At 49.1% G+C, this 12254-nt stretch overlaps 1 protein-coding gene across 1 annotated transcript; it reads left to right on the top strand.

Moving 5' to 3' along the window:
• Nucleotides 1-547: 547 nt before the first annotated feature.
• Nucleotides 548-11803, top strand: LOC144481661 (putative G-protein coupled receptor 139). Its single transcript, XM_078200791.1, has 2 exons — nt 548-584; nt 10878-11803. The coding sequence occupies exons 1-2, from the start codon at nt 548-550 to the stop codon at nt 11801-11803; spliced, it is 963 nt and encodes a 320-aa protein (XP_078056917.1).
• The last annotated feature ends 451 nt before the right edge of the window (nt 11804-12254 follow it).

Raw genomic sequence — 12254 nt, forward strand, 5'->3', positions numbered from 1 at the left:
ATAAAACATTAGTTAACGTTCACATCAAATGAACTTCTGGGCACAACTTCACTTCTGGGCACAAACCTCATGATGAATATCTACTGACCTTCGAGATAGGACAGTGGAGCTTCACCAGATTGACAGAGGGATTGTTAGGATTAAATATGATTAACGGGCAGCACTGCGGCTCAGTTGTTAGCACAGCTGCCTCACTGCACCAGGGACCCGGGTTCAATTCCAGGCTTGTCACTGTCTGTGCTAAGTTTGCACATTCTCCCGTGTCTGCGTGGGTTTCCTCCGGCTGCTCCGGCTTCTTCCCACACTCCAAAGACTGGCCTTGTCAAATTGACACTTAGTGTCAGGGGAACCAGTGGGGTAAATGCCTGGGGCTACGGAGATAGCGCCTGGATGGGATTGTTGGTGCAGGCTCGATGGGCCGAATGGCCTCCTTCTGCACTGTAGGGATTTTATGATTCAATTTATTGTGTGAGATCTGTAATACAGTTCATTCTCTCACATGAACATGTTGTGTTAAATCAGGGAATCAGAAAAAGAAAATGCATAGATGGTGGATAATGTTGTTGCAATTGTCCAGGGTGTTGGTGAGACCACATCTGGAGTATTGTGTCCAGCTTTGGTCTCCTTATTTGAGGAAGGATGTGGTGGCATTGGAGGCAATTCAGAGGAGGTTCACCAGATTGATTCCAGGGATGAAAGGGTTGACGTATGAGGAGAGATTAAACAGTTTGGGCTTGTACTCGCTGGAGTTTGGAAGTATGAGAGGGGATCTGATCGAGATATGTAAAATTTTAAAAGGAATTGATGAAGTAAATGTAGACCAAATGTTTCCTCTTATGGGCAATCTCGAACAAGAGGTCACAGGTATAGGGTGAGAAGCGACAGATTTAAAACTGAGATGAGGAGGAACTACTTCTCGCAGTGGGTGGTGAATTTGTGGAACTCGCTGCCCCATAGCGTGGTGGAGTCTGAATCATTGAATGGTTTCAAGAAGGAGATAGCTATATTTCTAATAAAAAAGGAATAAGTGGGCATGGGGAGCAGGTGGGGAGGTGGATTTGAGACCAGGGAGAGATCAGCCATGATCTGATTGAATGGCGGAGCAGGCTCGAAGGGCTGAATTTGCCTACTTCTGCTGCTAATTCCTATGTTCCGACACGATTTTGTGCAGAGATGTCAACTGCAAAGCCAGATTGTCACTGGAAATGAGTGGGGAAAAAGTTTAGGTTATTGTGGCTTCAAACAGGTTTTTATGGATCTTCCCTTAATTGTCCCCGACTGACAATCATTTAAGATGATTACGTCATTGGGGAAGCATGGTGGCACAATGGTTAGCACTGCTGCCTCACGGTGCCAGAGACGCCAGGTTCGATTCCAGCCTTGGGCTTGTGCAGAGTCTGCAGATTCTCCCCTTCTCTCTATGGGTTTCCTCCAGATGCTCCGGTTTGCTCCCACACTCCAAAGATGTGCAGGTCAGGTGGATTGGATGTGATAAATGTGCGGGGTTGAGATGCTCTTTCAGAGAGTCGCTGCATACCTGATGGGCCGAATGGCCTCTTTCTCCACAGTAGCGATGTGGTAGATCATCCAACAATGACCTATCTTTCTACCTGACTCCAAACATGGTGGACACCATAGATTTGTGGCTTATTTTTGAACAGCATTAGTACTGGGGAACATAGAAGATTGTGACCTGTTTCATTGACCCAAGACAGAGAGCAAGGTCCTAAACAGGACAGTGGGAGGCGATTCTCCCAAAGTGTGGAATTCATAAGAACATAAGAACTAGGAGCAGGAGTAGGCCATCGGGGCCCCTCGAGCCTGCCCCGTCATTCAATCAGATCATGGCCGATCTTTTTGTGGGCTCAGCCCCATTTACCCACCCGCTCATCATAACCCTTAATTCCCTTACTGTTCAAAAATGTGTCTATCCTTGCATTAAAAACATTCAATGAGGCAGCCTCAACTGCATCACTGGGCAGGGAATTCCACAGATTCACAACCCTATGTGTGAAGAAGTTCCTCCTCAACTCAGTCCTAAATCTCCTCCCCCTTATTTTGAGGCTATGCCCCCTAGTTCTAGTTTCACCGGCCAGTGGAAACAACTTCCCTCTCGATAATCTTATCGATTCCCTTCATCATCTTATATGTTTCTATAAGATCTCCTCTCATTCTTTTGAATCCCATTGAGTATAGCCCCAGTCTACTCAGTCCCTCCTCATAAGCCAACACTCTCAACTCCGGAATCAACCTAGTCAATCTCCTCTGCACCCCCTCCAGTGCCAGTATATCCTTTCTCAAGTAAAGGAATTCCTTGGAAATCTGGAGTAATTTACGCTGATTTTTCAGTAGGGGTTCACAAGAGAATCTCCCACACTCTGTGCAACGCAGCGGCCACCAGCCTGAATTTCATCAGATGTCAGTGGGCGAGGCCTCGTCCCACCCAGGAGGCTGAAACCAGCGAAACTCTGCACATGCACAGTAGCCCTGAACTGCCAGTCTCCCGTTGGCTGGCCAGCTCGATCGCCGGCCTGCCTGGGACCCCCGCAGTATTTGCCCCCCCCCAACCCCTGCACACCTCACGATCGCGGCCCCCCGACCATTCCCGGGACAGCCTTGAACCCTCCACCCTCCCGGCCTGCCCCAATCTCCAGGCCCACCCCCCCAGCTGAGGCGATCACTCCCACCCTCCGGGAGCAAGACCCCTCCTCCCAGCGGCAGACCACCTCCCGGCAGACCCCCACATCTGATCACCTCCCCCTCTCAGCCCGCTCCCACCGCTGACCCCCCTCCAGCCCCGAATCACAGTGCAGAATGGCAGTGGAACCCCCCACAACCACCACTCGCTCCCTGGGCACCGCCCCCAGCAGATTCTGCGCCCTTGGCACCTCCACCAAAATGTCCCAACCACTTGCCCGGTGGACAGTGCCAAGGTGCCCCTGGGCATGGGAACTCTGCCCCTTGACCAATTCTGGGGGCAAAGACTGGCACTGTCAGGTTGCCCATGCCCAGGGGGCACCAGCCCCCATTGTCGGACCCCACCTGGGGGCCCCAGTTACACCCCCTTCACTCCAGCGGGGTCGTCCCACTAGTTACCCCAACGTGGAGAGCTCGCGTAAACCCTGTGGGAGTGAAATACGCTGGAGGGGTGGGAGATGCCAGCGAGCCCAGAGAATTCAGTCCCGGTCCCGATAATCACATTTAAATAGCATATTAAATACTATTTAAATACAAGCCCTGCCTCCCAGATGATTTCTGGCACCGCGCAGACGCTGGCAGAAGTTGGGGCCTGGGAGATGCAAGCGCGGCGCAAACTCTCGTGGGAATCCTGCGAATCGGCCGACGCTCGATTCTCCTGGCCCGCTGTCCTAATTTAGAATAGAATCAACCCTAATGGGCTTTGAAGTGGTAAATACAGAGTGGGCTCTCAAGTAAGAGTTCCAATTGGAAAGAAACAGAAATGATTTCTGTCAACCTTTAGGGAAATTAGTAAAAGCTGGAGGAATAAGGAAAGATTCAATGAAACATTGGAACCAAAGGGCAGGTTAATGTGTGCGATACAAAACACGATTGGAGCATATGGAACAATTGAACCATCTGCAGTTGTCATTTCAACTTGGATGATATGGTTTGCTCGTCATTCGCGAAGCAGCTTTCCAAGACTATCAGCTAACAATGTCTCTCGGGAAGGTGGTAAAAATATTAGGTTGCAACAGTTAATCTCCATGATTAAAGATGCAATCAATTTGATGTTAACATAGAAACATAGAAACTAGAGGCAGCAGTAGGCCATTGGCCCTTCGAGTCTGTGTTCTCTTCCATTTCAACGTAGAAGCATATATAGAAAACAAAATAGAGCCAATGTTTCGAGTCTAGACAAAATGAAATTACTGGGATGCTGGAATCTGAAACCGAAAGAGAAAACGCTGGAAAATCTCAGCAGGTCTGGCAGCATCTCTAAGGAGAGAACAGTGCTGACGTTTCGAGTCCAAATGACCCTTTGTCAAAAGCTTTGTCAGAGCTTTGACAAAGGGTCATTTGGACTCGAAACGTCAGCACTTTTCTCTCCTTAGAGATGCTGCCAGACCTGCTGAGATTTTCCAGCTTTTTCTCTTTTGGTGTCGAGTCTAGATGACACTTCACCAGAGCTCTAGTGAAGGGTCACCGAGACTCGAACCGTTGGCTGTATTCTTATTATTTTGTCATTATTTACTGGTGTCACAAGTAGGCTTACATTAAAACTGCAATGAATTTACTGTGAAAATCCCCCAGTCGTCACACCCCGGCATCTGTTCGGGTAACACTGAGGGAGAATTTAACATGGCCAATTAACCTAAGCAACACGTCTATTGGACTGTGGGAGGCAACTGGAGGAAACCCACGCAGAATGTGCTGTCTCTGCACAGAGAGTGACCCAACTCAGGAATCGAAAGTGGGACTCTGGCGCTGTCAGACAGCAGTGCCGCCCTGTCTCCCTCCTCACAGATACTGTCGGACCTGCCGAGATTTTGCAGCATTTTCTGTTTTTGTTTAATATTCCAGTATACACAGCAGTTTGCTTTTGTTATAGAAAATAGAAGCCATTCGGCCTTTCGAGTCTGCTCCACCATTCATTTCGATCATGGCTGATCATCGAATTCAATATCCTGATTCCCACCCCTTGCCCCCATATCACGTGATCCCTTTAGCCCCAAGAGCGATATCTAATCCCTTCTTGAAATCACACAATGTTTTGACCTCAGTTACTTTCTGTGGGAGTGAATTCCACACATTCCCCACCCTCTGAGTGAAGAAATTTCTCCTCACCTCAGTTCTAAAAGGTTTACCTCTTATCCTCAAACTATGACCCCTAGTTCTGGACCCCCCCCCCCCCCCCACCCCCCCACCATTGGGAACATTCTTTCTGAATCGACCCTGTCTAACGCTGTTAGAATTTTATAAGTTTACATGAGATCCCCTCTCACTCTTCTAAATTCCAGTGAATATATTCCTCTGTCTGAGGGGAGCGTTTTAAATGTTCTCTTTCTATATTATTTACTGACATCTGACAAGGCATCTGGAAGTTAATTTTAGGTTCTGGCCTGTAACATTTTAATAAAACATCCCAAATTTAACGTCATGTTTGATTGATCTTCTCCTGCTTCTGAATGTCCACCATTTAGGTCACTCTCTGGATGACCTATTTGGTTGTGCTGCATTTGGAGTGCAGTTCTGGTCACCGCATTACCAGAGGGACGTGGAAGCTTTGGAGAGAGTGCAAAGGAGGTTCACCAGGAAGTTGCCTGACCTCGAGAGTGTTGGCTATGAGGAGAGCTTGAATAAACTAGGATTGTTTCCACTTGACAGATGGAGGCTGAGGGGAGACCTGATAGAATTCTACAAAATTACCAGAGGCATCGACAGGGTGGATAGTCAGAGGCTTTTTTCCTCAGGATGGAAGTGTCAACTACAAGGGGGCACAGGTTCAAGGTGAGAGAATCAGAGAACCCTCAGGGTGCAGAAGGAGACCATTCGGCCCACCATGTCTGCGCTGAAAACAATCCCACCCATGCCCTATGCCTGTAACGCCACGTATTTACCCGATTGATATCCCTGACACTAATGGGCAATTTCCCATGCCCAATCCACCAAACCCGCACTGAACTGTGGGAGGAAACCAGAGCGCTGGAGGAAACACAATCAGCTACTGGGAGAACGTGCAAACTCCACACTGACAGTCAGCCGGAGTCAGAATTGAAGGCGGGTCTCCGGCGCTGTGATGCAGCTGTGCTAACCACCAAGCCACCGTGTCGCCCACAAAAAAATAGCGATGATACCTGTAGAGTTTTGTGGGAAAGCTTGAGGGCGATGTGCGCAGGAGAAGTTTTCATGCAGAGAGTGGTGGGTGCCTGGAGTGCACTGCCAGAGGAGGTGGTGGAAACTGGCACATTAGCAACATTTACGAGGCATCTGGATGGGTGCATGAATAGGGAGGGAATAGAGGGATGCTGATCGAGTAAGGGCTAAAGGTTTTTTCTTTAGTTCGGGCATCGTGATCGGCACGGGCTTGGAAGGCTGAAAGACCTATTCCTGTGCTGTACTTTTCATTGTTTTTTTGTTGTTCTTTCTGTGCGTCTGTGGCGACCCATAAAAGGTGTGGAGATGCCGGCGTTGGACTGGGGTAAACACCGTAAGAGGTCTAACAACACGAGGTGAAAGTCCAACAGGTTTCCTTGGTAGCAATCGCCACTAGCTTTCGGAGCTAGTGACACCTGACGAAGGAGCAGCGCTCCGAAAGCTAGTGGCGTTTGCTACCAAATAAATCTGTTGGACTTTAACCTGGTGTTGTTAGACTCCTTACCCAGAAAAGAACATGGAACCGTTCAGTACCGGACTTATAAATGAAACGGATGTGTTATAGCAATACGCATTGCCATTCCTACTGGAATGTCCTAACTTGACCACATTTATATAAAGTGATATTACTGCTCTCTACCTAGCCTTAGGAAAGTAGAAGATTTATGACGGACAGGTGGTTCAAAGAAATGCTACATTATGCAATACCCGAGCGATGCACTGTGAGCAATTCTGGGCATTTTTAAAAATGTTAATGGGATGTGGGCGTCACTGGCTGGGCCCCGCATTTGTTGCCCTTCCCTAATTGCCTTTGAACTGAGTGTTTCACTCGGCCATTCCAGAGAGTCATTCAGAGTCAACCACATTGCGTTGGCTCTGGACTCACATGTAGGCCAGACCGGGTAAGGATGGTAGATTTCTTTCCCTGAAGGACACTAGTGAACTAGATGGGTTTTTCCCCACAATAAATGCTGGCCAGACAGTGACACCCATGTCCTATGAATGAATGAAAAAAATATTCAAATAAAGCATACGGGTAAGGTATAAGCAGGGAACCTCAGTTATTTATCTCTTCTCGACGAATAAATGGGAAAGAAAAGATTAAGTCAAAAACCTGTCTGTGATCGAGACGTTTGCATTTGTGTGAGCCTGAAAATATTGTTGAGGAATGGCACTGCAGAGCCAGCGAATGAGGCCAGGGTGACTATGAAACATAGAAACTAGAAGCAGGAGGAGGCCATTCGGCCCTTCAAACCTGCTCTGCCATACATTTTGATCATGCCTGATCATCCAATTCAATATCCTGATTCCCCCTTCCCCCCATATCCATTGATCCCTTTAGCTCCAAGAGCGAAATCTAATTTCTTCTTGAAATTAAATGTTTTGGCCTCAACTGTATTCTGTGGTAGTGAACTCCACACATTCTCTGCCCTCTGGGTGAAGACATTTCTCCTCACCTCAGTCCTAAAAAGTTTACCCCTTGTCCTCAATCTATGACCCCGAGTTCTGGACTCCCCCGCCATTGGGAACATTCTTTCTGAATCTACCCTGTCGAAGGACAACGTTGAGTAGGAGGAAAATGGATAACAAGGAGGCGACTAGAATTGTGGCACCAGTCAAAGTGGAAACATCACTGGGTCCAGATGGGAATCTATCTCGAGTCGCAGGGGAGACCATGAGATAGCGACAATCCAAAGATGTACAGCCAGGATTCTCCCAAAATAATTCTAAGTGCCGCATTTGCAGTAATAACTGGAATAACTCCTGTTGTTTCTTTTACGCAGGATTTTTAAACTGAATCTCCCACTCTGAGAACTACAGAAAGCCCGAGCCTGAATCACGATAGAAATCGGGGGCAGAGCCTATCCCCACTGGAGGGGCCGGCAGCACCGCGCTGAGCGGGGCAATGTGAATGCACCGATCTGTCAGAGTGGAGATCGGCACATGTGCAGTCGCCCCACGCTCCTGATCTCCCAGTCGCTCGCCTTAAAGCAAGCCCCCACCACTGCCCCTCCGACCCCCCACCCCTCCATGCCCCGATCACTGGCCTCCCGGACATCACCCGATGTCCCTGCCGCCCACCCGCCGCCGCCCCACCGCCAGCCTCGATCTCCCCAGTGCCCCCCCCCCCCATCAGCCCCAGCAGTCCATCCCCACCTCTCACCCGTGACAGCCCCGACCCCGCCAGCAGACACCCCCCACCCTGATGGCCGGCCCGGTCGGCCCCTTCCCTCCCTCTGCCACCGATCGCCCTCCATAGGCCCCGCCTCTCTGGCCCCACCCCCTTGGCACTGCCCATTGTCCAGTGGGCAGTGCCACTTTGCCCCTTCGGCTGTGCCAGCGGGCTGGGAGAAACACCCCCATGCTGGTTAGGTGCATTGGCCATGCTACATTCCCCCTCAATGAACCCAAACAGGTGCCAGAATGTGGCGACGAGGGGATTGCCCTCATGTTAATGTAAGTTTACATTCACACTTCATTACACTGTTAATGTTAACATACCTGTGACACGAATAAATAATTCGCAATTTGCACCTTTTTTCATCTAAACAAAATCTTACGATACAATCATTCTGCGGTTAATTCTATGGGACAATGTCCTGACCAATCAGAGTCGGCCTGCCCACTGTGAAGGTGAGCAAAGCTGGGCAGTTAACTGTGCACTGCTGCATTCTCCATGCCAGCCCTCCGCCAAACAGAGTGAACTTTTCAACCTATCATTTCCTGTTCTCAAGCCAGATAAATTATTTATCCCCTCCTCTTTCCTGTTTGGTAATTTCGTCCGAGCAACCCAGCTGAGTGCAAAGTTGAAAGTTTGGACGATCTGTCTCTTTTTTTAAAAAATCTGTTTCATTCTATCCCGGCAATCTTGTTGGCAAATCAACTAAACCAAATAAACTGAGGGACAAAGTAAAAGGGGCAGCCCGTTTAAGTTGGGGAGGGGGGACATCCCAAAACAAAATAAAAATTGTAAAGGAAACTTAAAACATCGAACCAAAACGTGATTAAAGTGGTCAATAATGCACCCCAGCCCCTGTGGTGCCCAATGGTGTGGAAGGCCTCAACGGCGGCCTGTTGTTTCCGCATGCTCCCTCCCAGAGACACCCGCCTGCAAATCGAGTCCTGGTCAAGGGACTGACAGTCGGGTTAGACAACCCCCTCAGTCGCCCACTACCTGGACCTGTTTATGGCAAGCTTGGCGAGGCTCAGGAGAGCAGGTTCACGAGGGCTTCCTCCTTCCCTGCCGCCCCCCTCCCACCTCTGAATCGGGTGTCCGTCAATCAGGAGCATAGGACTGAAGTGCAAACAAAACATCAAGAAATTGTTTTTCAGCTAACGATAAAGGAGGTGCAGCCTCAGACAATTAACATAGACATGGTCCATGGACTCCACAAGACCGCAAAAAGATTACAAATTGAAGAATTCACGTTTGATCAACTGTCTGTGCAGAGTTTCCACGTTCTCCCCGTGACTGCGTGGGTTTCCTCCGGGTGCTCCGGTTTCCCCTTATTGTCCAAACATGTGCGGGTTAGGTGGGTTGGCCATGCTAAATTGCCCTTTAGTGTTAGGGAGACTAACTTGGATAAATATATGGGGTCATGGGGATACGACCTGGGTGGGATTGTAGTCGGTGCGGACTCGGTGGGCCGAATGGCCCCCTTCTGCACCGGAGGGATTCTATGATTCTATAATTCTATGACTATCCTTACTCCGTGTTCTCCGAAATACAAAACAAAGAATCAGGAATCACTGCTGGGGACTAAACCCACATAACGGCCATTTGGTGACTTGAAGCTGAACGCATTTTTTTCGCCTTTTCTTTTTTTAAGTTTTTTTTAAAGTTTAAATTTTTTCCCAAAATGTATTTCTTAGTTTCACAAGTAGGCTTACATTAACAACGAAATGAAGTTACTGTGAACATCTCCCAGTCGCCACACTCTGGCGCCTGTTTGGGTACACTGAGGGAGAATTTAGCTCGGCCAATGCACCTCACCAGCACGTCTTTCGGACTGTGGGAGGAAATCGGAGCACCCGGAGGAAACCCACGCAGCCACGGGGGAGAATGGGAAGACTCCGCACAGACAGGGACCCAAGGTCGGGAATCAAACCCGGTTACCTGGCGCTGTGAGGCAGCAGTGCTAACTATTGTGCCACCGTGCCACCCTGGGATCCCAAATCTGCACTGGGAAATAGTGATTAGGTTGCAATCCAGATGGGTTGGGGGCATGATTCCCTCACAAACCTTTCTCTCAATCCAATGGCCGAAATTTTACCATGCCACCCACCATGGGAATCGAAACAAGCAAAGGATGAAGGATGGAGAGGTCAGTGGACCTCTGGGGAATTTTTTGGTTTTGGGATGAGCGAGGCCATTAAATTCCTCCCTGTACTCCTCGGAGTTTAGAAGGCTGAGGGGTGATCTTATAGAGACATATAAGATAATGAAGGGGCTAGACAGGGTAGAGGCAGAGAGATTCTTTCCACTTAGAAAGGGAGCAAGAACTAGAGGACACAGCCTCAAAATAAGGGGGAATCAGTTTAGAACAGAGTTGAGGAGGAACTTCTTCTCTCAGAGGGGAGTGAATCTCTGGAATTCTCTGCCCATTGAAGCAGTGGAGGTTCCCTCGTTAAATATGTTTGAGTCACAGGTAGAAAGATTTCTGATCAATAAGGGAATTAAGGGTTATGGGGAGCGGGCGGATAAGTGGAACTAAACCACTGTCAGGTCAGCCATGATCTTATTGAATGGCGGGGCAGGCTCGAGGGACTCGATGGCCAACTCCTGCTCCTATTTCTTATGTTCTTATGTATCGGCTTCCACTACCTCCCCCAGCAGCGGGTTCCAGGCACCCACCACCCTCTGTGTAACAAACTTGCCCCATTCATCTCTTTTAAAGCTTGTCCCTCGCACCTTAAAACCTATGCCCTTAGCAATTGACTCTTCCACCCTGGGAAATAGCTTCTGACTATCCACTCTGTCCATGACCCTCATAATCTTACAGACTTTGTTTGCTGTTGTTTTTTTCTCTTGCCTCCTGCAGCCAATCTGGTGACAGTGGTGATTCTGTCTGGGGGAGGATGCGGCCTCACTAAAGCCATCACCAGTTACCTGTTGGCCATGGCAGTGGCTGACTTGCTGGTCGTCGTCACGGATGTGATATTCAATCGGATCAATGATCTCTATTTTCCGACTTGTTTCCTGGACTACACTCCCCTCTGCAGTTTGAAATTCGTCCTGGTTTACGCTTCTCTGGACTGCTCCGTGTGGTTAACTGTCGCTTTCACCTTCGACCGATTCGTGGCGATTTGCTGCCAGCGACTGAAGGGAAGATACTGCACCGAGAAAACGGCGGCGGCGGTGATCGGAACGGTGTCCGTGCTTTTGTGCGTGAAAAACATCCGCTGGTACTTCACTTACCAGCCCCTCTATGTGATCAACAACATCCCTTGGTTTTGCGATGTCAAACTTAGCTTCTATGATTCGAGTGCTTGGGTGATGTTCGATTGGATCGACACTATTTTAACTCCGTGTGTCCCCTTCCTTCTGATCCTCTGCCTCAATGTTCTGACAGTCAGATACATCTTAGTGGCCAGCAAAGTCCGCAGAGGCCTCCGGGCAGCAAATAGTCACCACAATCACCCGGACCCTGAGATGCGGAACAGAAGGAAATCCATCATACTACTCTTCACTGTTTCGGGCAGTTTCATGTTGCTCTGGGCCACTCATGTTGCTGTGTTCCTGTACTGGCGCATCAGCCAGACCTATTCTTACAAAACTTTGGAAGACCCGTTCTACATTGCCCTGGAGACGGGCTACATGCTTCAGGTTCTGAGCTCCTGCACCAACACTTATATTTATGCGGTCACTCAAACAAAATTCAGGGAGCAGCTCGAAGGCCTGGTGAAACGTCCTCTAGAGCAACTGTTCCGTCAATGTTTTAAACAACAGGATGCCACGGCCGGCTGATGCAAACACTGTAGCTCCTAGAATAGGGGCTCGGTGCCAGCTGCCAGCTGGTGCAATTCTGGGCAAGTCAGATCCCAGGGTTAAACCTGACTTCATATGTCCCAACATTGCTCTGTTATTTAGAAACAGTGAAGGAAAGGGTCGTGAACGAAGCCCAGTCCATCACGCAAACCAGGAAGCTGAGGAAATTTGGCATGTCCGTGAAGACTCTCATCAACTTTTACAGCTGCCCAATGAAAGCATCCTTTCCAGATGTATCGCAGTTTGGAATGGCTCCTGCTCTGCTGAAGACCGCAAGAAACTACAAAGGGTCATGAACGAAGCCCAGTCCATCACTCAAACCAGCCTCCCATGCATTGACTCTGTGTACACTTATCGCTGCCTCGGAGAAGCAGCCAGCATGATCAAGGAACCCACGGTCCCCGGATATACTCTCTTCCACCTCCTTCAA

This window comes from Mustelus asterias, chromosome 31 (genome assembly GCF_964213995.1).
Source record: "Mustelus asterias chromosome 31, sMusAst1.hap1.1, whole genome shotgun sequence".
Lineage (NCBI taxonomy): Eukaryota > Metazoa > Chordata > Chondrichthyes > Carcharhiniformes > Triakidae > Mustelus > Mustelus asterias.

What these genes read in the sequence shown, in the direction of transcription:
- LOC144481661 (XM_078200791.1), top strand. Translation starts at nt 548, where the DNA reads ATGGTGGATAATGTTGTTGCAATTGTCCAGGGTGTTG. An exon ending in TGCAATTGTCCAGGGTGTTG is followed by an intron (nt 585 to 10,877) that starts GTGAGACCACAT and finishes TGCCTCCTGCAG; the next exon opens with CCAATCTGGTGACAGTGGTG.